The sequence below is a fragment of the Lates calcarifer genome, linkage group LG5 (genome assembly GCF_001640805.2).
Source record: "Lates calcarifer isolate ASB-BC8 linkage group LG5, TLL_Latcal_v3, whole genome shotgun sequence".
Taxonomy (NCBI): domain Eukaryota; kingdom Metazoa; phylum Chordata; class Actinopteri; family Centropomidae; genus Lates; species Lates calcarifer.
The window spans coordinates 15524719-15550684 of record NC_066837.1 but is presented as its reverse complement, the minus strand read 5'-3'; the positions used below and the strand labels follow the sequence as shown (position 1 = coordinate 15550684).

Genomic DNA, 25966 nt, shown 5'->3' with positions numbered 1-25966 from the left:
CATTTTGCTTTAACAGCATTTTTCCTGCCTTTCTTGCTTCCTTCAAATTCTATCCCCCCTTAACCTTTGTCCCCTGTTTTTTACCGTTTTCGGCCTTTTTTTTTTTTTTTTTTAACACATTTGTCTTTCTCACCCAATGTTCAACTCATCTCCCCTGTTGGATCTTATCCATCTGCTCCCTCTTTTCATTTAATTGTATCTTCTTGAATTGGTCTAGTGCGTACTATATAACTGCAGCATCTCCAGTTCAACTACTTGTGATACTCCTCTCTCTCTCTCTTCCTATATTTCTGGTTCTCTGTTTAAAATGAAGTTTTTGTCCTTTTTTTCCACATTTTTTGTTTTTCCTGTATCCAGATGCCAGACAGCTGCCAGACGTAGCTCTGACAGGAAAGTGTACCAGGGAGTGCGATGAATTTGGCCACTCTGACACTTGCTGGATGCCTGTCCGCCCTTCCCCTCACCAGCGCCAGCGCCACGGCAGCGACCCCCCGCGGCTCTCCACCTTTGCCCCGGGAGATGATAACAACAATCTCCGTGGTAACGACCATGAGAGCGACAGTGAGAGTGCCGGCAGCGCAGGGAGCTCAGAGCCTGGGGTGGTCGTCAGTGGAGAAGGTCAGCGATTACCCTTGGCCAACGGGGATCCTCTTGGCACCCTGGGTAGCGGAGACCGCAACAGGAACATGGGCGATCACAACCGTAACCTTCTGAACCGCAAGATGACTTCAGCATCCTACGACACCTTTAGTAGCGCGGGCTTCGGGAGGCGCCAGCAAGAGGAGGAAGGAGGAGAGGGCCAGAAACCACCTGAGGTCATACCACTGACGCGGACAGGAGGGGACTACAAGACCACATCCTGTCTCACATTGTCTCGCCGCGAGGTCTACCTGTGACAGCTTTGCAACGGAGCAATCACCACACAATTCCTTTTTCTTTAATAGAGGGAGGGTTAAGACTCTATTGGCAAGTCATCAGTTTGGAGGGCCTTTTAAATCTGTGAAGATGTGAAAATGTCAAGGAAGATGTTTTCCAAAAGCTGCGTATCAAATTGGAACTTTTGGATTCTGACTAATATTTATCGGCACTTAAACTTAAGCAAGCGATGGATCAACTCTTTGGAGAGCCCTGACCACAAGTACTTTGTAAAAAAGTGTTTTTTTAAAACTACCAGTGAAAGTTGTTGGCAGGCAAAGGTCCTGTCATGTCCTTGTGGAGGAGGACAACTTCATCTCCTCTTCTTTTTACTTGAATCCAATGCATGCCAGAGGGATCTGTGTGAAGAGGAGAGAGATTGAGACTGAGTAAATCCTGGTGTTAGAAATGCCTCAATACATATAAAAACTTTCTCTGAGGCTACATCAGACCAGATTTGGACTCAGCTGATGAACCATCTTCTGAAAAACCACTGAGGTCTTAACCAGTAAAAACAGATGAAAAGAAGTAACGGGTCTTTGATTGAGTTATTTGGATCTAATTCAAACCAATCAAACTTTATAATGCCTAATCATCTTTATCTTAACACAAAACGGGAATATTAACCAATGAAACTGCTAAGCCCGTGAGAATCTTAAGTCATAAACAGAGTATCAAAGTACCAACAAATGTGTGGTCACTGTACAGTTACACAGTAGAAAAAAATAAATGTGCTGATCTCAAAAATCAGGTACTGTTTAAAAATAGAAATAATTCAGAACAAACTTCAACAGTGTGAAAACAAAGACTTTTTTTTACAGTTATCAAATGTAACCATTCAAAATACAAGGTTCTCATAGAGTGTCAGTAGTGCCACAGTTTGTCCGGCGTGTGTGAAAATATGTGTTTATTATTTTGCCTTCACGCCCAGTCTGTATGTATATATTGTGTGTGTATTGATAAAAACTGCAGCATTCTCTCTGCTGCGTGTCCACCATTTCAGAGTAGACTGAGGTGCTGAGGTCACAACGCACCCACGGTATCCTAACAGTGTTCATGTATCATAAATGTTTGATCATACACATGCACACATGTACACATGCACGCATGCACGCACTTACACACACAGGCCTTAGCATGTAAACATAAACTCATACAGTGCATTAACAGAATGTGAACATGCATAGGGCCACAGTTTATGACATGATTCAGTGGCAGTGTAACATAAAGTATATAATAACTTGCATTAACTTTCATTCAGAAAACATTACACACACACACACACACACACACACACCATATTAATACATAAGTAGAAACACAAAACCATATTAAGATGTGCGCAATGCGCAAAATTCATATGCACTATGTGTGTATGTGCTCTCAATCATAATTTTTTACATATTGCCTCTCATTGAACTAGCTGTAGCATTTTGCCTGCTCCCCTCCAGCCAGTATTTAAACATGAATTGTATTTAAATAATTACTCATCTCTCTGACTGACTGGGCTACATTAAAGGGAATTTCAATGACATCACTGTATGTAATGATAAACAATGTGGGAACATGAGATATTCTGCATACTGTAAGTAGGACTCATAGAAAAACCAAATTTCTGTAATTTCTGTAAGGAAAAAAAAGGAAACGAAAAAAAGACTCTGCATGAAAGAAAGATAATGCTAACTTTTTTTCTCTCTTTTTTTAAACCACACGCCTTTTTAGATACCACGCCTATTTGGATACATCTGTATTAAATGTGTGTGCTAAGGGGAAATGGAGATAATGATGGCAGCAAGGGAGTTAGCTTCAGTGGATTAAACTGTTGCTTCTTTATCACAGAGCAAGCTTGGGCTAACCTTGGGTCTTTCTCTCAGTTTCCACACCCCTGAGTTGGCACGAAGGGTGCCGCAGGCTGTAACAAAAAAGAACACAATGTAGTGGGAGCACAGAGTTCTGCTGCGACCCTTTTCACCGCACAGTGCCGACCTGAACACGCCCATACTGCTGTGCTGAACCGCGTAGATAACAAACTCCTTCACATTTGTCCTTCCCAGCAGCTACTGCACGACTCCAGACACACTCTGCTGCACTGGGCTGAAGAGTGGGTGTGGATCGAGGCCAGCACATCTTAATTCCCATCATCAGTGTGTGGTTCAGTGGTGTGATAGGGATAATAGGGTTAGGTCGTCCCTGTGGTCTTAATGAGTTTCCTTTCTCCTCTCTTCTCCTCTCTTGATCTGCACTGATCTCATTAACGTCTGGATAGGCGAATGTAACACTGCTGGAAATTGCTAGCAAGTGTGTCTCTTCATTTTTTTCTGGTTGTTTTGAATTAGATGAGGTGAAAGAGATGTATTTATAAGAATATACTGCAATTTAGTTTAGAGATCCTTCCCGAGCTTAGAGTCAGAAACAAGAGCAACACTCAGGTAAGATGCATGACAGTGTTAAACCTAACTACTTGTGGTTTAGGACACACACAAACCCACACACTGTTGCTGCTTGACTGCCCCCTCACTAAAACTGTAATTTTTATGTGGAAACAGTTAAGTAGTAAGTATCATAACTCTTCTTGATTTTTCAGTCGTTATCAGGCTGAGAAATGGGAGCGCTCTACGTGCGTTAAAACAATTTGTATACCTGTATATACCTTCAACTTTACAACTCTGTAAGCTTGTTCTGGACCACTGATGTACTTACTCCCTAAGCCTTCATTAGCCCCAGTTCCCCAACATGGCTGTTTACTGAGCTCTGTTATCGATGGACTGTGCTGAGGATGCGATAAAACTCGAGGCTTAACATATGGAGTTATTGTTCGTGGAGAGTTCACACTGAAAAGGGATTTGTGCAAACAATCACAACATCCTGCAGGGTACATACATTGAGACATGTGCTCATTCTCTGGGATAAATGTGTCTCAATCGCCTTGGACGACAGAAAGGTCTCGAAGAACTAATGTCCAGTTTGTGAGTTTTGGAAAGAGACTCTTGACACAGCCCTGCCTCAACAAAGTGGCAGATATTTCTTCAAACTGCTGTTTTATGGCAGTTCCATTATGGCACCTTTCAAACCCCTCTGATCTGGATTTAAGGGAACTTGCTGTACATGAATTTGTGTGGGTGTGTATCTTTTTTTATACTGCACGTTTAAACATGAATATGTTTCAGTCTACTGCAAAACACAGAGGGGAGACAGACAGAGAAGAGCGTTAACGTCTGAGATCTGTCACCCAGTAATCAAGACATTTTTAAAAACAGACGCTTCAGCGGACATCATGTACCTGTCATTCCCCTCGTGCTGTTATCCTTATAGCCATGTACAGATAAAACTACACTGTAGAACAGAAAACTGGAATCCATAACAGACAATGGCATGCTTAAGGTCTTCAAATCTGCACTTGAGAAAAAAATGAGAAAAAACTGTTATTTTTATTTTCCTCTTCTTTGTTTTCTTTTCTTATGGGGCTGGCTCTGTTTTTTGCTGCTCCCATCCTGTAATTACGTAATGAACTAATTGCATTTGCTATGACGAGGAAGAAGAGGAGCTGTCGACGAATGGTTTGGTATGAAGATGAATCATGTAAAAGTTTGACTTTGACATTAAAAACTTCAAACACTCGTTTGTCAACTTTTTGAATACTATATTTCGCACAGTAACTGTGAGCTAAGCAATGGAGCAACAAAGAAATTATTTTCGATATTTTCTTCAAGCATATCAGTTTGCAATGACCTATTGATAGTAACCATCAAGTGTTGATAAGCTTATAAGGACTTTGACCCAGGCGAATGGGGTTAGTATTTCTTTCTTTCTTTCAAAAATGATAAGTATTTTCAGTTTTCAGTCGTTATGTTTAGGAAACAAAACTCCTTGGTTAGGTTTAAGGCAACAAAACTATTTGGTAAGGTTGCCTTTGGGTTGCAGGCATGCAATAATTCCTTGCTAGTTCTGGCAGAAAGGCTTTCTGGCAGAGAGCCCTGAAGGCAAACTTCTCCCATGTGCCCCTTTACATGCTTTACTAACTGCAGATATGATGACTTAAAGGCCATTTAAATTAATAGTTTATATTATAGCCAGTAACTACACCTTATGAACTCTTTTAAAAAAGTTGCCATATTCAAATGACTGCATGCATTGTGTCACTGTTGACAAAAACAGTCTTTATTCAAGGCCTACTTAGCAACTTGTTTGGGAACTTCTGACTTTAGTTGTTCGAAATCAGCTCCACGACAAATGAGCAAACTTCTTCGGAAGCACTAGAACGCGTGAGTAAGTGAAGATTGTTTTGCCTCCTGCTTCCAAGGTCAAAAATGAATTGTCAAATGTAATTTTTAAACTGTTTTCATGCCCAATCAACAGGACCAAAATCCTCCCATTTGACAGAATGACACCTCAGTACTCTTATTCTAATGTGCAATGTCAATTTGCACCTGGCTGACACCCAAATATATTTCAGGAATATCACTAAAATGTGGCACCATCCATCAACTTTATCTTTGAAAGGTGAATTTTCTAAACTGGGTCTTGCTGCAAGAAAAATTTGAAAATGTAGAGGGCAATTTGGACTTAGAGTTATCAGAAAATGCTTCAGAGGTGTTAACTGCTGCAAAGATTAGTGTGAAGGACTCAAAATGTCAAAAAAAGTCCCACAATCTGTTTTCCATTTTGTCCCATATGCAACACTGACACCATGTGGTCATATGTCAGTATTATTCACTGGTTTTCTGGCAGCGTGTACAGCCATTCTGTAATGCGCTGTTCTTTGTTTCAAATTAATTTTGGTCACAGTGAAGGACAGAATAAGAGAAGGTCAAGAAATCAGTTACAAGATACATCAGAAACTACAACCAATACTAAGAAGCAACATACATAAATACATGAATTGCATGTTCAGTTAACAGCCATTTCTTTTGAGCTGACAGCTAGAAGATACACCTGCCACTTTAATTTATAGCTGAGAGTGTGGCCTCTTGCGCTTATTCTGCTATAAAAGAATGTAAAGAGATTCAATGTGACACAATTTGGAAAATGATCATGTATGAGTGGAATGCTCTTCATATTTCACAATTTGTGTCATATCAGATATAAAATGGATAATATATGGACAATACATTTACTGAAGATGTAATATAGAAGTGTAAATCAGAAAAAGTGAAGGACCTGTGGCTTTGTGAATGGTTTGGATGTTATATGCCAGAACCACACACAGATAAGATAAAAAGTCTTGACAGCTGTCCATACAGTTTTACTCATTTATTTCACATGCAGTAAAACCACTGGTGCAGATACGACCCACAAACCAAACTCATTTTAACATTTGATTACGCACTAGCTTCAATAAAACAACCAAATAGCAAACTCTGCTGTTTTCCCTTTTAACAGCCCAGGAAGTTGAGCTTCACTCTGCACTAGTTGGAGACTATTGACTTACTGCAGATCCACTGTAGCCTACTAATTCGATTTTTCAAACAATTACAACTTAATATTCACATCACAGGTTGAATGAATTACACTGTTTGAGGAAAGGATTGAAACAGTTTTTCAGTTTATTGTGTTTCTCTAGGCTGATGGCTTACAACAATTTCACATTTGATTTAGGGTTTAGTTGAAATGTCAATTCATGGATTCTGAGGCCATATAATTTGGTATCCTCATTATCTGCAATTAGTATAATCACTTGTATTAAAATGGCAGCGTGTGTCACATCCAATAAAAGTCTGTTTTCAACAAAAAGATTATGAATTACTGACCACAGTTTTAAGTCTTCAGGAAAGAACAGTCCAGACATAACCATCCCCGAAGGACCAATTTTTCAGCAGCCTGCAATAAAGTCATAATAACACACATAAAAGAAAATCATTAAACCACACAGTAAAAGGTATTAGCAACCATCTTTGAAACATCAAAAGCATCAGGTATCATATCAATCAACTTGTTCTCGTAAGTCATCGCATATAAGTGGCAGCTATAAAAAGCTTTGTAAATAAATCACATTGTTTCACCAGGTAAATGAACAAGGAGTTGTCTGCTCTGCAAAAAAAAGACATCAGTTTCTTTGAACTCTTAATTAAATTCCAGGGATAGACCCAGTGGATGTGCATTTTATTGATTTGATGAAGATGGAGGAAAGTTTTGCGAGGGAGGCGCCTGATGAAGTAAACCCCAGAATGTTAACCTCCTCACACACTGTCCAGTATATCAAATGTTCTTTGGAGTTGTCAGATGCTTTCAGGGGCTTAAGCAGATTCTCCTTTTCTGTGTGATAGTGAACTGAAGTGAACTGCCTTTGAATTGACTTTACATGCACAGGGAGAAAACCCCAGGCTCATGGCTTCAAAGTTAAAAGACATAATCGCGTAATATGTTGAAATTTCCCTATCTTACTCATTTGTGCTTATCCTGTCAGGAGGAAATCTTTTCTGATGTCCAGGCAGTTGACATCTATAGCAGGGTGCTGCAACCCTCCAACACCAAAGAAACATTCAGCATCAGTACAGCTGAGCATAAAGCATTGCAGATGTGATAAATTCTGTCAGAGTGCAGCGCTCCTCTGTTCAGGAAAGCCTTGCAGCAGAGCTGTAAACATTCTTTCTAACTGATATGCCAGGCTGTTGATGTGAGATTTGATCCTTCCTGTGTTCTTCCGTGGGCTGTCATATATGTCTCTTCATCTTTTCATGGTCACATCAGCCTGAACTCATCAAAGCTGTGCCATCAGCATTCTTGGTATAATAGCAGGAAATAACACATATGCAACATGATTTCATATGAAAGCATATCCTCTAGCAGGAGAAATGTATGTATCTGTTAGGATCAGCGGGGGAACCCAAACACAGGACACAATCTCAGAGTTAGAAAGAATGAGAAAAAGTTTATTGCCTGCTGTCAGGGAATGAAGGTGAATGGAGGTGAGGATTACAGGCAAAGGCAGAGGGCTGAGGGAAGCTAGTAGCTGGTGATGCAGGGCAAAGTAGGGATGAAGGCAAGGTTGTGAACGTGGCTGGATGACTGATCAGCAGGCAGGGAGACAAAAACAGGCAGGCATGCAATGATCCGGTGGCAAGGGGAGACAAGGATTAGTTCAGTGATCAAAACAACGTAAGAGTCAATGCTCAGAATACACAGTTGTGTAAGAGGCCTGAAACACGATGTACCACACTGGCTGAAGTAACTATATGGAGATGAGTGGATCAAGAACCAGGGTTGATATACTGCTGGGATGAGTAGATAAATTCCAGGTGTGGAGGCTGATCAGTAACCAGGGAGCCTGGAGAGTGAGAGGAGGGCGATGCTCACAACACACACACTCTTACAGAAAGACAGGGAGCACAGGAGGCACAGGGGAAAGAGAACTAGAGGCACAACCATGAACATGACAGTACCAGTCTTCAACTACACAAAGAAAAAAAACTGTCTGACTAGAATTAATTAAGTGGTTTTACAAAAATGACTTTTGAGCTTTTTTTTTTTTTTTTTTTTACACTAATAAGTCTGAAATTATATAAAATACATTTGTTTGGCAATGATGCTGCAGGCTTAATTGTCACATTGCTTTTACTGTGATGTGTGAAGACTTTATAGCCCCAATTAAGGCTTGTGTATGCTGTCTCACATGTTGGTTAAGTTTCTGATGTTGCTGATTAGGTTATTGCACAAGTGAGAACTGTCACTGTTGTCAACAGAGTTGGGCCATCTATTAATATATAAGCAGATGTAGAAGCCATGAGGTTTTACATGTTTATATGCGTCTTCTAAAGACAGTTAATAATTTGATTGAGCATTAAATTCTACCATGTTCAAGTGAAACTAGCATTTGCTTACTGTAAACTGATGGAGATGAATGAAACCAGTCCAGATTGTCTTATCTGCCTGCTCAGTTTCTATGTAATGGTCCTGAAAATTTGGCATAAAGTTTCTAGTGAACAGAGGCTCACTGGAAACAAAATATTAGATTTACAGACACCCAAAACATCATACTACCATGCACGCAACTTAGTAGTTTGGTGTAAAAGTATAATTGTAAAATGTAAATGTGGATTTTTTTAAGTTGCAATGTAAAACTATGAGAAATTACTTTTCAATTTTCTATGTCTCCCATTGTTCTCCAGCACTAATAGTTATATAGTGCTTACTTAGGTATTACTCATTTGTGCTGTATTTCTGTCTTATCTGTCCTAACAGATAACTCTGACACTGTGGTGTTGATAAAGTAGTAAAGACCCACATGACTGATTTTGTGTGTGTGTGTGTGTGTGCGTGTGTGTGTGTGTGTGTTTGTTGCTGATGACCTGCGGGTGTTGATGTGTGTGCTTCAAGTGATTGCAGAGGTGTGTTTCATCTGCTGATTGGCCAATAGTTGACAGCTCCTGGTTTCTAAACCAGACACAAATATCAATCTGTGGCTTCTCTCTTGTTGTCTGTCTCAGTGAGTGCTCAGCCCTTCAGCTGTTGTGCGGTTTACTGGACTAATAATGAAACTTTCTTGCTTGTGTGTAGATAATTGACAGCTCCAAGCTGTAGTTGTGACAGTAGTGATTTGTGGGTAGGTATTGCGCAGCTCAAGGCTATAATTTTAAAACATATAATTACTTGTATATATTAGTAAATTGGATGCTCTACAAGAATTATACTTAGGAGTTTTAGTGACAGTAGTTGGATGAGAAGCCATATTTTTAATTCAAGGGTTTAAAACGTTATTTTTATATATGGAATGTTTATAGATTTTTGTGACATCTTAGCTTGACAGTTTATCTTTTAATATAACCTTGAAGCTAACCTTAAAAATAAAAACTGCTGCCTTGAACCTTGACTTAAATGTGCAGTTAGTGAGAGTCTCATCATCTTATGTGAAGTCCAGTTTTTCATAAACCTCAAATGAATGTACATCCATCTGAGTCTGCATCAGACAGGCTTGACCTTATAACAAAGCTCAATATAGACACCAGCTGGACAAAAGCAGGTGTTACAATCTGACTGTCATGCTGGGTGGATTACAGGCCTCCCTGTTGGGTTAATTTGTTATCTTCATGGCAATATTAATTTTGTTCACAGCTTGCTGCTAAATATACTTCTAAATGAACTGGATAAAAAGATGTGATGATGTATAATCATGTAAGAAAGGCTAACTGAGTCAATAAGGTGAATGATATAGGAAACCTAAACAACTACAGTGCTTCAATCTACAGTGAGACATTATGAAGATAATATGATATTAGCATTAAAGGCTCTGTCTGACTTATGTCTTCGATATAATTGTTAACATTAAACATTGCTGTCCATCCCTGAAATTAATTAGAAATGTACTGATGACAGAGAAAGGATAATGTGCCATGTTATACATCTTTGAAATTACAATCAAATTCATATATATATATATATATATATATATATATATATATATATATATATATTATTTTTGTTTGTTTGTTTATTTATTTATTTGTTTATTTCATAGTAAGTGGAGCTCAGATATGCATAGCTAGGACCTGAGGGACCATCAGCAGTAGAAGAACAGCACAGCTGGCTCAGTAATTTGCCTGGATGCAGTCGATCCTCTGTTATTCCCAAAGAGCAGCCTATACTGTTTCAAGGGATGGGAAGTCTCTGTATTGTTATGGCACCTGTTCAGACTTCTGTATGCACCCTACACACACACATCCACACCCACACAACAGAATGCTTTCTGTTTCTGTGATTTCATGACCTACTGCAAAAAATGGAAAACTTGCATAATTTCACTCTCACAAGCTCAATATTACATCCCTTTGGTTTGCTCCCAGAGCAGATGGCAGTGGCAGCATGCAGGTCTCTCTTGGTCTCTGTGAAGGTGATGTTGTCTGGAATCAGTTCATCTTCAGCAGAAGCCAGAAAATGTTCTTTTCATATATGCAGTCTGAATGTTATGAATAAAAAATATGTGAAGCTAGTAGACTCAAAGAGGTTTCACTGGGAAGATCATGTAACTGTAGAAATACTGAAATTATTGCTGTTATTACTCTGCTTTGCATTACTGCATATAACCACTATTGGCTACATCTGCTGATTACATCTGTTACTATGTGCTAATTCAAAATGTTCTTATATTTCCAATTGGGTACACTGAAAATTTTTGTGAGCTTTACATTTTTATCAGCATATAGCATGGGAAAGTCACTTCATTATTTATATGGTACTGCATGTATCAAGCATTTAAAGCTGAGATAGAAATTACATATCTCATCATACAGCTACTGAGTATCATGTAGTAATTTTCATGCAGAATTTCTTGTCTCCTCTTAGACATTAAAAATATATGTAAGTACAGTATTATATCAATATTTTCTATAAGAATATAACACAGAGGATCTTAGCAGGAAACTACAACTGATCTTCTAATCTTCAAACCTTCTATTCTGATGTGATGCTTTAACATAATAATTATGCAACTGTCGCATGAGGAGTGTAAATTTAAAAAAAACATCAATTTCAAATAAACTCATTCACAAAGAGTTTTCCTTGAGAAAACATTTTAGAACAAGTGATGCCAATCTCTGCCAGATGAAATGTGAAAATTAAGTGAAGTAAATTAGCTGTTATTGTCAAGGACTACAATAAAAAGGAAACATTCCTCTGGGACCACAGATGGGTGTAGATATACTACAGACGTTGCATAATTAATTATATACAGTGTTGTGAAACACTGGAAGTGAAAAGCATTTTCAGGGCGATAACAAGCTGACAGCCACAGTATATAACCAGATAAAAAGTTCTGTGATAAAATTCTTGTTATATAAGTTCCGCTAATTCCATTTCAAAACTGCAATTTTGATTGCACACATTTTGGTCTTGTAGGGGTCAGACACCACAGCGACACAGCAAACTTGGTGGAAATTTGGTTAATTGTTTTTTTAGATCTTGACTAGTTTGTAGTTTTTTTTAGACCTCATCATGGACCAAAGCATTCATTAAAGGCGCAACTTGATGGCGGTACAGTTTGACTGAGGTGCTATAGACAAAAGGTCAGAGCTTTGAATTAACTTTCACACTAAAACAGTCAGGAGGTGACAAAAATCACCTGGCAAACATGATTCCAATCTTTTCACAATCACAACACAACATCTCTCTGTCACAACACCAGCAGGTCTTCAAGAGTAACATCACACTACACCGACAACCAGTGTTTTGCTGCCCTCCCTCGTTGTGAGTGTCAGGCATGTTTCACATCTGACCACATGCAGCATCACTTATAGTTATGGTGCTCCAAGCGTCGCATGACGGCAGGAAAAGCCTGAGCAAAAATTAAAATGCTCCAGCGCCGATTTCAAGCCGTCAGAGTTCACTTCACACTTTAAATCCACGGAAATTGAAAGATATATTGCAAAACGTAATAGATGAAATATTACTGACCCTTCCAATGCCCCCGGTGTGCTTTTGAGACAGCCGGAGCGGACAATAAAATAACCACGATATTAAAGTTGGGACGCGTTGGATCCTATAGGCCTACCTGATGTGAGGAGATCACTACATAAGCGGAGACCGTTGTCTCTGGGCTCCCACCGCCCCATTTTCCTCTGTCGGCTTCTAGCAGGTTTTATGGCAGTAATCCAGTCATCTTTCAGGGTCTTTGGGAATCCGATAAAACGTTCCCCCTTTTTCCTGACCTCGACTATTTTGGCATCCCGGGGTGCAACAGCCGTCCACCAGGTTCACTTTTTATAAATACAGCAGGCAAAGGGACAAGCTAGCTGACTAGCAGTGGTATTCCTGGAAGTAATTTGAACAGCGCGTTTTCCCGCCAATATGGCGGTCTTTTGATTTCGACAGTCGCATTCCGTGATTGCGTGACGTCGAAATACCGGAGCTCTGTGGTTGGTTGAGGTCACAAGCGTTCTTGTTACACCTGGAACCACACCCCACACTGGTGTTCCGGGGTCTTGAAGTGTCACGTCCATCACTGTGGTTGGGTAAGAAGTTAGAATGCTACAGGTCTTTAAAGAAAAAATGTTTTTTAAGTTCCTCTTTATGTTTTCCTATGTCTGTGTTTTCCAGATCCAGATAAACCTGCACTGCAGTAATCCCAGTGTTCTTGCCATTCCCCTGTCACCTGACTACTACACCCACCTACACACCTGTTCTCCATTCCCTCATCAGCTCTTTAGTGCTTATACCAGCCCATTTCCCCAACATCCCCCACCAGATTGTCTAGTGTGTCTTATCCGCTTTAGTGTTCCAGCAGTTTTCCCCCTTGCCTGCCAGTTTTTGCCTGTAATGAATCCCAGCTGACTTTTTGAACTTCTGCTCATCTTCACCTCAGTTTCTCTGCCTGCCTGTTACTAGTCTTTGCTTTCCTTTGACTTCTAGTAAACTTGAACTTTTATCTTGCTATTCTGTCTGTACATTGTATTCTTTGGACCAAACCTCGTTTATTGAGTTGTTTCATGTTTGGACATGTCGAACAGAGGGGCAGACTGACTGACATTAGCATCCTCAGGTTGCATTATCAAAACATGTTTTAATGTATTAAATATATACTAGGCTATGGCCAGAGGTGCTGTTGTGTCTTGCTTTTTCATACTTAAAAAGTGAAGGAGGAAAACGTGGAAGCTAAAATAGACTGTTTTCACGTGCTCAAATTAAATGTAGAATTAATTAGTCAACCTATTAAATATCAAACTGCTGAGCTGCATATTACACCATAACTGTTAGTAACAAGTCATATTTCACAACATACTTACACAAGTGTCATCCTATTAAAGAACTTGTTGCTCACATGCAGTTTAATGCTTAATAAAGCTTAAATAATTTAGCTTAATATTTTGTTAATATTGGTGTTTGTACTGACAGTACATTTCAACCTGGTTCTCCAGATGAATGTTCAGTCTCAAACCATTAAATATTTCCAACTTAAATGTTTCTAATGAAGGAAAGATTTGACAGTTAGTGTGTCTCTTGTCCTTAATCTCTTCATTTACTTGCCCAACAACAGATACAAAAGAATTTAATTGAAATGTATTTCAGTTCAATTGGTCAGAATAGTCTTTTATGAATTTCTGAAATGAGGCTATAAACGGACACAGAACTATCTTGATGATCACAAATGTCCTTACAACCTGCATTCAGTATTGATCCGTGAAATATTTTAATTTCCTACCCAGTCCAATATTTGCTTCTGAGGTTAAACAGATTTCTGTTTAAGTAATTTGTGTGCTCCTTCCATTTCAAGGTTAAGTTTGATATAGTTTTTTCTATTGGGCCCAATAATAAACCTCTCTGCAGATCACATTTTCCCTCTCCATCTCTCTAAAAGGAAATATAATGTGCTAAATTAATACAGTGCAGGTTCTTTACTGGAGTGGCATTACTTGGAATTGAAAATCCTGCTTTAGGCTTACCATCAATTGCGTGTCACCTGGATGGCTACATGAAGCACCAATTCAACCTGACAGAATTTACTGGCACAAATACTAGACAAAAAGATGAAAACATGGCGTCAGAAAGTATTCGAATTCTGAATCTGAATCACAATCACAGCTGGAGTCACACGTAATATTAACTCAGTCAGTATTCAATCTCAGAAATGTTTGTTTTACCATAATTTCTGACAACAGTCAAGTCTTTATTGATCATTAGTGGTTCCATTGGAGACACCAGACAACAGCAACAAAAACAGAGCGGCATAGAAACACTAAATGTACCAAGAAAACATCCAGAATCAATACAATGAAATAAAAACAGCTTAAAAAGTGAAGTTTTGATAGAGTGGTGTTGGGAGCTGAAGCCCTTTTACAGCAGTGAGTTGAGCATGTCATCACAACAAAGGTCTATTTCTGGCATGGGTGTTTGGCAGAAAACTAGCACACACATAATAAAGTCTTAACTGTGAAATGCTATTACATAGGTACAGCAACCTAAAAATTCTTTCTGCAGTTTTTGTGTTTGTTTCAACTGCTCATCTACTTAACACTTTATAGGAGAGTATTGACACATTTGCATATAGTATCTGATGGTGGAGTGGAAGTTGCATTGCTTTTATTGAAGTTCACAGTAATGTTAAAATAAATGATTGTGTTTTAAACCTGGTAACAGTTGGCTCTACCCACAGTGAATGTAATTATGTGTTCAAAGCATACACTTACCAATATAAGAATACTGTTTGTGCTGTTCAACACAAATGTGCCTTGAGTACAATTTTAAGTGTTCCTCCATTGTAACAATAAACCACAACTAGTGCAACACCTAAAGATGTGTCCATGCAATATGTATAACTGATCCACTTGAGCCACATTGAAACAAATATTGCCAAGATGTTGAAAACCAGATGCAGGAGAAATGTGTTATTTCTTCAGCTGTCCACCAGATGGGTGGAGAGGAGCACCATGTCTGAGCAGACTCACACAGTAAGACGTGGGATGTGAAAAAGATTAAGGAGGAAGTCATGCTCGCGGGAAAGGAGACAACAACATTATGATGTATTACTGGGGTCACATTTAGGTGCTTGGAGGGGGTCCAACACCAGATCTGTGTGTGTGTGAGTGCCCCGATCATGAGTCTGTGAGTTTTTCGTGGTTTTGAATGACTTGGTTGATTGTTAATCACACTCTTGTTTTATCAGAAGTATAAATGCACTTCTCCTCAGTGACCGTGGACTCAAGGCAGACTGATAAAATCATAATGGTCTAAAAAGAGCGTGTCACCATTGTACTCCCCAAAAAAAAATACAAAGGTATTCATTCGTGCCAGTGTGCTCACACTCTCAGTCATACACATACACTCACACACACTCAAGAGGTGAAACCCCCACAACAACCACGCTTTTGTGCACAGTCAAGTGTTTAACCAAGGCTGGTGATGTTGGAGCGACCACCGGGGGGTGCTACAATACGGTGGCCAGACCGACGAGGGACATTGTCATCAATCTGTGCCCCTAAGAAATAGAAAGACAAAATTCAAATATTACATTTACTTCAACTAAATCTGATGAACAAGATGTAATTTAACGCATCTAGATTTTTAAGTTCCATCACACATGATAAGAAGCATCAAAGAAACCACTGGATTTTAAAACTTGCACAAGATACAGTATATGATTTCTATTACCTGATAGGCTGAAGTTGGACTGGTGCAGATTGCGTATTGGTGGTGGCTGGTGAGAGGTGGGTGAAGTTTTGGCTGACGGAGCGGGAGTAATGTATTTGGGAGTAGGAATAACATCATACACAGGGCCATCATACATCCCACGAGTAACACCCTGCTTCACCTTCACCTGGATACAAAACAAACAGAGACACAAAAGCAAAATACACCTATTATTCACTCTTCACTCACCTCAATCTTCAAAATGGAAGCCACTATAGAAATGAAATCACCAGCAGGGTTACATAGCACAGTTTAACCAGTATATTTTACTGACACTGTTAAGACAAATAAGAAAAGAAATTGTGCAGCTACACGTTTCACACTTAATCTTTTCAGTGGGAACATTTTTACATGTACAATTTTGAATACTGTCATAGAAATGCCTTTAAAATCATCCGTCTTCTTTACCTGGTTCCTGAACTTAATGCGCTGGTAAGCATAGTCTGGGAAAGGCTTGCAGGGAATAAATCGACCGGTGCCCTGCTGAGCCTGCAGCTTGCCCTCCTCATAAACCACCCGACCTTGACTCAGCACCAGCACTGGACCTCCACGGCACTCCAGACCTTCAAAGATATTGTATTCTGAAGCCTGTGTGTGGAGAGGGATAAAACATACAAGACAAAGAAAGTGGGAAAAAAGGAATTAAGCAGAGAGACAAAAGAGAGTTTTTTTTTCCACTTACCCCCCCCACCTACCATTTAGATCACTGATACCCTACACTGCCCAGGCCCACTGCGCTATTTCAGCAGGCATTGTATCAAAGAGCTTAATACATGCAGTAAAATGCAGCAGTTGAGAAGGTGGGAGGGGGTGAATAAGTGAGAGGCTTGGGGCATATAGAAGGGGCGATAGTGTGAATACTGGGGGATGGGTAGAGAGATGGTAGCACAGAATGGGTGAGGGGTGAAGGGGGATTATAACCTAAAGCCGGCAGCAGTCTGGATTAAAGCCTTTGAGAGTGGCACAGCAGACTGAATACATTAACCACTGTCTAATATCTTCACTGTATTGTGTCACATTGCTCAAATTTTCTCTGAGGCTAGTCTCCTGAATTTAAATGCATCTTTTAGTGAAAATTAAAGGGTCAGTTCATTCAGCTTGAAAAAAAAAACATATTATTTCATTTACATCTGGTGGTATCTTACTGTGCAGATAGTTTTGCTTTTATATGTCAAGGTCTTCAGACATCCGTCTCTGAGATATCTGATGCCACCCCAATACAAAGGAGGTGAAAGGAGTTTCAGTTTGTGGTGCTTAAAGGATTTAAACAACAGTGTTCCTCTAATCCACACAGTCTTCACTGTGAACATTTCTCATTGGAAGTACTTTCTTTTAAATAGATCATTATTTTTCAGTGTTATATTAAATGGTTTCAGTGTCATTATTAGAAATCTCACTCACCCCAATTGTTTTAAGGTGACAGTAGCAATTTCTGGTTGGAAAGTATCTGCATGTTTAGATACTACGTTAGGTGGATGAGAAAATACATTCTTTCATAATTTGGGTGAATTGCCCCTTTGAAAGATTAATCTCACACTTACTTGTCAAATGCATTTCAGTTCTTTAGAAATATCATCTCAATAAACAGTGTTGTTGAATATTATAATGTATGCACTGTTCTGATCCCACTGCACCTATGAAGTGTGGCATCATCATATTGTGCACATTAACTGCTGGCTTGACCGAATATCACTCTTGCTTAAAATTATATTTCAGGTTTCTCTTCCCCATCTGTGATCTTTCACTTAAACCTATTTCACACTCTCCTATGAAAGCTTCCTTCCTGCAGCCCTTTCTCCCTCAACAGCTGATTTACTCATCCTCCCTTTCACTCATCATCTTTCCTTTCCCTGTGCCCTATTTTCTTTTAGCCCTCCTCACCGACTGCTGGAGTTTGGCCGTGATGGTTTTGGAGCTGTCAGGGTCCCAGATGACGATGTCGGCGTCGGAGCCCACCGCTATCCGTCCCTTCCGCGGGTACAGATTGAAGATTTTAGCAGCGTTGGTGGATGTCACTGCCACAAACTGGTTCTCATCCATCTTCCCCATGGCCTGAGAGACAGATAAATGGTTATTTAAAGTGGTAGACAAAAATCACACTCACAGCTACACACAAGACACAAACACACAGACGCATCCTCATTGCTCACCACAGCCTTGTCCCAGACAAAACCCATTCTCTCCTCCACTCCGTTGGTTCCCTCTGGGATGAGGGTGAAGTCATCTTTACCAATTGCTTTCTGGAGAGGTGCTGTACGCACAGTGAGCGCTACCTACTACCTGGAGGTCTCCACTGTATCAAGGAAACAAAAAAAAACAAAAAAAAAAACATGATATGAAATTATCAGCATAGCCTTAGCACTTATTAAGTTCATCAATTATTATATTTTTCCCTGAGGAATTTTTTAAATGTCTTGAACTAATAATGAATACATGTAACTGAATCTTTGTAAATAGATGGTCAGTTAAAGGAAATTTGGCCACAAAAATCAATTAAAGACAAAATTCACGTTCAAGCAACAATTATAAACACAAAGACAAACATTTCTGCTATTAATCAGCAGGTGTCCTCAGTGAGCATACCACTTTAAAGTACAAGTCATGTAGTGGCCTGGGGCGGAAAAACCAGCCAGCTCAACCAGTCAGAGTGGTGCAACGCAGCTGCAGTACCAGTCCCTTAAGCACTGACTGGACCACATAAAGATACACAGCGTTACCAAAAAATCATCAACACATATCGTCACTTTACCTCCTACCACACAAGAGGCTAAATTTGACTGATGAAGAGTTATCATTATCATAATTCCTCATCTAAGGCCTTTTATTCATTTGTTAATTACAGTGATTACTTCATGATAGTGAGTTGTGGGATCATTGCCCCAGTGCCAAGAGAGTGCTTATTATGGAAATCACAGGCCTTGCTGAAATGTGAGAGAAGGTGTTCTTCTTTTGTTCGCATCAACTGAAAAAAAAAAAAAAAAGAACCGAAAAATACACCCTGTCGCTTCAGCAGAAGCTCAAAGACAACAGCAGTATCGCACCACTGGCATGACAGCACGGACCCGCCTTGAGAAGCTAGAGTTGCAGACGAAGGGTGGAGGAGTGAGGAGGAGGCGGAGGAGGAGGAGGAGGAGGAGCAGGGAGGCACTTGGTAGCCAAGGCAACAGATGATGAAGGATTCTAGTTCCTGAGCTATTTATGGAATCGGGGACAGTCAAAAGTGTACAGCAGGATTTTCTGTGCATTTTGGATGTGTGTGAGTGTATGATTGAGGTGTGAAATGAGATAGATTTGGTCTGGGGCACTTTAATCCTCTCTGTGATACCCATGAATTACAACTTAACTTACCATTATCGTGCCCTTTATCCATTATTAAGTCTCCCTCACTTCCTTCTTTCTACCCCTCTTCTCCTCATACAAATACCTTTACTTTCTCTCCATCTGTTTTTCTTTTTCTCTAAAGCTGTTCTGACATTGTGCATTACAAGAGCAGTTGTCTGTGTCTGTGGCATGAATACCAAGTGAATATCTGGGGGCAAACGATGAGAGTTGGATCCTTGGTGGTGTCTCCTTTGGTGTCATCCAGCTGATTTGCATTTCACTTTGTACAGAGGTTATAGCTAAACTTTGTCTGTCCTCTCTCTGTATTAATTAGTAAAGTTTTTACATTTTGTTAGGTTTCTTAGAGTATTAGCACTACTTATTGTAAAACACTGGGGAGTGGCATTGAAAATACATTAACTTAGTTTGCAGTGTGTGCAATGATTGCTGAAAGGGTTTGAGACATACCAAGCCAGCAGTGTGTGGAGATGGTCTGGAGTTGTGGGATCAGGACTCAGAGGTGGAGAGGTCACATAAGCAGCTGCTTTGGCCCAGTTCTTGCTCCAATAGTGAGAACCATCAGTGGCCAGGCTAGCTGTAATGGGCTCCCCAAAAACTACGGAACCTGGACAGGAAGATAAACGTTCAGACTGTGAACATAACACGTCAGTAAACACAGGAAGAATCACTAAAAAAGAATGAGGCTGACCTTTCCTCCGGGCCTGGGTGATGGTGTCAGCAGCACTCTTGCTCATCACCTTGGTGATGTAGACAGGACAGTTCACACGGTTACCAAGAGTGATGGCACGAAAGACCGCCTCAGCCTCCAGCTGCATGGAGAGAAAGAAAGGAAGTGTTAAAACCTATGCAACGATGGGTGGCTAGACGGACAGTTAGGGTGTATAAGAATCACCTCCTCGGGACGACTCAGAGGATGGCCTTCAGGTCCAGTGATCCCCATCCCAAGGATTTTTCTCTGTTCCTACAGCACAAATGAACAGTTTCATGATTATCTTCACACATATTACAGTAAGTGTCAGCATTACATACAGCACCTGTCAAGTCATGTTTTACCCACAAGACTCACCCTTCAGTGCCTGTGCTTGTATCTCATTGCTGTAAAATGAAAATCTCATGGTCTGTCACACTATCAAAGAAAATAAAGAGTGCATTGCAATCCTAGAATGTCATTGCTCTGTGGGGAATTGTGCTGGCTTTAGTTGTTGTGCCTCTGACAGCGCTGTCTGGAGCACTGAGAAATTAAGATGAAAACCAAACCCCCACCCCCCTTTCTTTTTTCTGGTTTCACTATTAGTTTTCAAAGGGGTTGTTACTTCTACTGGTTTTTCATCACCCATTTCCCTATTTCCATTACAGTTAGGTTAACAAGTATGTCATTATCATTCATCAGCAGTCCCATTACCATTCATTAACCCCATTCATCTTCACATACATCATAGCTTTCACCATAATTTTCCCCCCTAATCAGGACCATCATCTCCATGACTGTGACTACCATTATTCATCACTGCTGTCAGCATTATCAGCACCTTCACCCACACTATCTTAATCACCATTACATCATCAGCATCATTAGTATAATAACGGTCAACAGTAATGGTGGCCTTAGATAAACCTGTCATTCTCAGCAGCAGCAGCAGCAGCGTTAATCCTTCCCCTCTCCGAGAGCTGGAGAGTTACACAACAAGAATATCTTTCAGCTGCAGTGGAGGAGCATAAAGGTAAAAGGCTGGTCACGATTTAATTCAGCCATTATATGTTGTTGGCTATTTCACCACAGTAAACTGCTGTGCCTAGAGGCTAAATACAGTAAATGCACTGACAGGTTGCGATGGTGCAACAAGATATATGGGTCGCAAGTTGCCACTAAGAGAGCAAAAACAGAGGAGTTTATGGAGCACTTACCTGAGCAATCAGGTCTCCATTTTCAGCATGAACTAACACAACAGCACCAAGTTGCTTCAGGAAGGAGAGAGCCTCATAGAGCTGAGAGAGAGAGAGGAGTAAAGGGATGAATAATGAATAGGAAGAGCAGATTTACACAGAGGATATTAGTGCAGTATTAGTGATTAGTGTAACTGGTGATTTTTGAAACATACCAGAGAATCTGACATCTGGTACAGATCCTTATAGGCCATGTACACTTGGAAGGAGTTGACACCTGGCAAGAGTGGAAACAAAGAATTTATTCATGACAAGAAGGTGATAAAGGGAAACCTAGATGCGAGACATATTCTGTGAGTGTAGCCAAAATAATATATTATGAAACACAATAAATACAAGTTGCAAAATACAAAAACTGATCTACAAGCTTCCCTGGCGGCAGGCAGAGCATGTTTATGTCTGGCATCAGAGCCAAGAATTACAACTCTCTCAGCTTTATTTCTGAAGGAAACTGGTTACACAAACAGCTGCCTTGGCTCTGTTACTGCAATATTTTGTAGCTGCCCCCCCAAAAGAAAAGTGATTTTTTTACTTAAAACAGATTACAAGCAGAATTTATACACTCCCACCATGACAGTGCTGTAATGAGAACAATGGCTTCTGGCTGTGCCTTCACTATAAGAGGATTCAGCATTGGGCCAAATTGTTTCTAAATCTGTCCCTATTGTTCTTGTGAAATTGGCCCAAAATGGGGATGAGCATGGAAGTGAAGCAAGAATTACAACAATGACCACAGCTCTGAAACATTGTGGAATAACCTACCTTTCTCTTGCACCAGTAGCTCCAGCTCATCTTTAACAGTCTCATTCCACTGGGGGATGTCTACGTGCAGGGAGTAGTCGCAGCATGCCTTCTTATCCGCAGCCTCCTGCCAGTGCTCAAACGCCTCCAGCAGGCTGTCTCCGGGCTGGGGGGTCACATGGTCGACTGAGGGGTGAGAGGGCTCAAAGGTTAAGATGGAAAGGGCACAAGCATCCTGATATAGTCAAAGAAACACATTGTATGCTGCATGCATCCAAGCATCAGCACTCACTGATCATGGTGGTGCCTCCTGCAAGTGCAGCCTTGGTGCCCTGCAGGAAATCATCCACAGGCTGTGTGCCCAGGTAGGGCTTCATAAAGCAGGTGTTGACATCTATCCCTCCTGGTATCACCATACGGCCATTGGCCTCGATCACCTTGACACCCCCCGGAACAACCAGATTCTCCCCCACCTGCCTGCCAAGGATCAGATACACGTAGAGGCAAAAGGGGAGGGTGAAAGGGAGGCAAAAGGCAAGAACGAGGAGATGTGAAGATGATGGGGAAAACGACGTGGTGCAGGAAAATATATGGGTGTGGGTGAAAAGGGGTTGTGGAGAATAGAACAGTGGAAAGAAGAGAATAAGGAAGCAAAAACAATATAAACAGAAAAATATTCACATAGTAAAATCTATATTTATATGCCTCTGTGGGGCTTTGACATAATTGGCTCCCTCATATACGCACTTAATGAGCCCATCCTCGATGTAGACATCTGCATAGAGAGACTGGTCATCGTTGACCACCCGCCCTCCTTTGATCAACAGCCTCTCACTCTGCAGGGGACACAGAGACAGGAAGAGAGAGAGAGAGGGAGGGAGGGAGAGGTACAGGAGGGGTTGAATTCAATCCTGACATTTTGATATATTACACAATCAGTTATGTAATCCATGACCTTATAGCAATACTATAGCACAGTGTGCAGTGGATTAGGCTAGAACAAAATGCACAGTCACACACCGGTGAAGTGCAGGGGTGGGGTCTCTTAACAGCTGGTAATACTGATGTTTGAATAAATGTCTAATTTGCATTTATTGTAAAGGATCAGATTTTTAAAAAATCAATCAAATGCTGAATTTTAAGAAAGCACAGCGTTAAAACGAGCACACGTTTCTGTCAGACTACCATGTGTCCACACCCTCCACCACGATGGAGGGTGCCTGGCAACAGCATCAGGAAGATGCTATGTTTCCATGGTAACCAGAGATCATCCATGGTTCGAGATGACGGCAGCTGACAGCCCTGCTGAATTCTCAGCATCTATAGCCAATAAGGATGCTTAGAGCAGAAACAACCTGGGTTCAGTCGGACTAACAGTTGTCACTTTCTGTCTCCCATACTTAATGTAATGCTGTATTAATTGTGTTGTGTTGCCTTTGGATTAATTTGGTGTTTAATTTTACTCTGGAATGATAGAGGAGCTTTTCTGTAGAATGCATGCTTTCAAATAGCTGGAAATTGATGCATCTTTGTTCAAATCTAGTCCCAGTCTCACACCTCTGTGATGTTTTACGATAGCCGTTGTTTCCTGTGCGACTCCTGATTCGACCGTCAAATCATCCGAGTTAATCCCTCTGACAGGCGGCGAGATTACACAACACTGTCCAACCCATGAGCAAGAATACGCGCTCGATTTGACACACAGACGCTGAGAATTGTCACCTCTCTGTCTTGGGTTTGCGGTTTCACACGGGAGAAACAGTAGAGGGACCTTCTGCTCTTTGCCGCCTCACTAAGAATTTAATCCCCGCTCTGCCGGCATTGGCAGCAGGGATTTGCATACAAGCGGAGAGCTTCTCCGGCCAACGCCGCTGACCAGGCCGGGTCTCTTACCGTCAGATGGGGGATGCTGTTCTTCCCCTGGTAACTGGTCCCAGACATTCTCTCTCGGTCGCTCTGCCCCCACTCGGGCGGTCAACTCAGTGGCTGGTTGCGGTGACTCCTGCGCCCTGCGCTTCGCTCTACGCCCCTTTGTCTCCCCCACCCCCGATGTGTGTTGCTTATTGTTTCCGTGTGTGCGTGTTGCGAGAGGGAGAGCGATGAATCCGCCGCCGCACGGCTACGTCAGGATGCGTGGAGCGCGCACAGAGAAAGACAGGTGACGATCCTGTGCGTGCGTGCGCGCGCGCGCGTGTGCGGAAATGCAGCGTCTGCCCGGCAGCGTTCACTGGCACCGGGAGAGGTGGTGTGGACGCGAGCGCCCTCACACACCCACCCCCTTCGCGCGCACACACCAACAGCTCACGTGAGAGCACAAAAACAACACCGGGGGGGGCGCTGTCTGCCGCTGTCCAATTCAGCACCACAGACTAAACAGAGCGCCCGTGTCTCGGACGTGACTGTATTTGCATATTTTTGGGAGAATTGTGTTTGAGCTACGCAGATGTGAACCAAAATGGCCAAACTGCAATGCAGCACAAAAGTGAATCAGTTTATGCAGACTGAAGCATTTGTCTCAGAACAACTACTTGATGGGCTGTTAAAGAAATTAATAAAACCACAGCTCTGGTCAACACAACATTTTTGTCGACTATAATTGATAGGCTGCTTTCAGTTATTAAAAATAGTCTAATATGGCATTGTTCTCCACTAGCTGTAGTCTATGAGTGTGTTACCACACTTAATGAATAAATTATTTCAGAAATCCCACAGCCACAGAATTTCAACCAAGAATCCAAAGATAAAATCGTCAGTGCTACCTTTCCATTAGGGCTTTCCCTCCCCGATGAATATCTGACTTCAACACCGGTGCGTGCGTCATCCCTCTCTCCGGGTGAGCTGGTCAGTGACCCCTCCCGGGGCTCGCTGGGCGTCTTGCCGATGGTGTCACCGACATCCAAGACCCTTTCCCGGCTCCCGCTCCTCGGGGTGCGGCTCCCTTTCCTCCCCACCTGCGTAGTTGTCGAAGTCTATGGTCTTGCTCTCAAACGCCCCTTCCACCGAGCTGAACATCCCGTAGGACTTCCGCTGGTTCGGCCCGGTGGTGATAGGCCCGGCCAGGTAGACCGGTAGCTCATCCTCCCGGTTCCACTGTCTCCTGCAGTCAGACATCGTGGCTTAATCCACGGGAGACGGAGACGTTTCCCCCCCTAAATCTGAAACGATGGAGACAGCAGCCCTGCTCGTTTTATGTCTAACCGGGTCACAGTCCCGCCTCTTCGGGCAAGCGCGCTCATTCGATGCTGTGAACTGTAAAAAGCAGCTCTCTCCGGGCTACCTAAGGATCCCGCCTCCTAACACACACACACACACACATGAAAAACAGTGAAATGATGCAGTGCTCCAGTTTTGATAGAAGGCGTGCTGGTGTGACTCTGAACTAGTTTTAATGTGAAAACTGCATTAGTTAGTGACCATACGTACTGACATACACACAAACAAAATGAGAGCATGTCGGGGTGTCTGCCCCCTCTCTTTGTCTTTGTCTCTCTACCAGCCCTCTCTCTTTCCTTTTAATGTGGGGGGCTGTGCGTGAGCAGGTCACACCATCAGCGGATTAAACCAGCCCGTGTCATCTTGTAACCCACATCTGGAGGGATGGGCAGAAAATGGAAAATGTGCCTTTAGAGTTCACGGACTATTGTCATACAAGGAGGTTATTGGTTTATTTCACACTGGCCTTGACTGAGCGCAACCTGCTGCTCAGGTGAGAAGCTCCAGCCTGTAGCAGGTGCTTTGTTTTTTATTTCTACTCGGCCAAAACCAGTGACCTGTATGCTCATGGGATATTTGCTGATGTGCGCCGACAGTGATGAGATGAAATCTTGTCCAGACAGCAACAGACTGTCCTTCTCGTGGCCCGTAGGGACACTGGGAAAGGGCGAGGGAGGGGGGGCTGGGAGCTGTCTGTTCA

At 41.6% G+C, this 25966-nt stretch overlaps 2 protein-coding genes and 1 long non-coding RNA gene across 3 annotated transcripts in view; 1 reads left to right on the top strand and 2 right to left on the bottom strand.

Annotated features, from left to right (window-relative positions):
• pcdh7a (protocadherin 7a) overlaps nucleotides 1-4533 on the top strand; it is a 42145-nt gene extending 37612 nt beyond the window's left edge. The window contains 1 exon segment of the mRNA XM_018695562.2: nucleotides 358-4533. Within this exon segment, the coding sequence (XP_018551078.1) occupies nucleotides 358-896 (539 nt within the window). The 3' untranslated portion in view covers nucleotides 897-4533.
• LOC108896435 (uncharacterized) lies at nucleotides 1207-12672 on the bottom strand. The gene is made up of 3 exons (XR_001963116.2): nucleotides 12395-12672; nucleotides 6663-6732; nucleotides 1207-1274 (listed from the first exon to the last, which is right to left on the bottom strand). It is a non-coding gene; the product is annotated as an uncharacterized LOC108896435 (long non-coding RNA).
• A 1810-nt stretch (nucleotides 12673-14482) lies between these two features.
• crmp1 (collapsin response mediator protein 1) lies at nucleotides 14483-25365 on the bottom strand. Its single transcript, XM_018695591.2, is given in 16 exon segments — nucleotides 14483-15814; nucleotides 15988-16153; nucleotides 16435-16614; nucleotides 17908-18078; nucleotides 18177-18272; nucleotides 18274-18319; nucleotides 19816-19972; nucleotides 20057-20177; nucleotides 20261-20329; nucleotides 21274-21354; nucleotides 21468-21529; nucleotides 22075-22239; nucleotides 22346-22530; nucleotides 22801-22889; nucleotides 24813-25004; nucleotides 25006-25365. Coding segments are annotated over 16 exon segments (2031 nt in total). The 5' UTR covers nucleotides 25165-25365; the 3' UTR covers nucleotides 14483-15722.
• Between the last annotated feature and the right edge of the window lie 601 nt (nucleotides 25366-25966).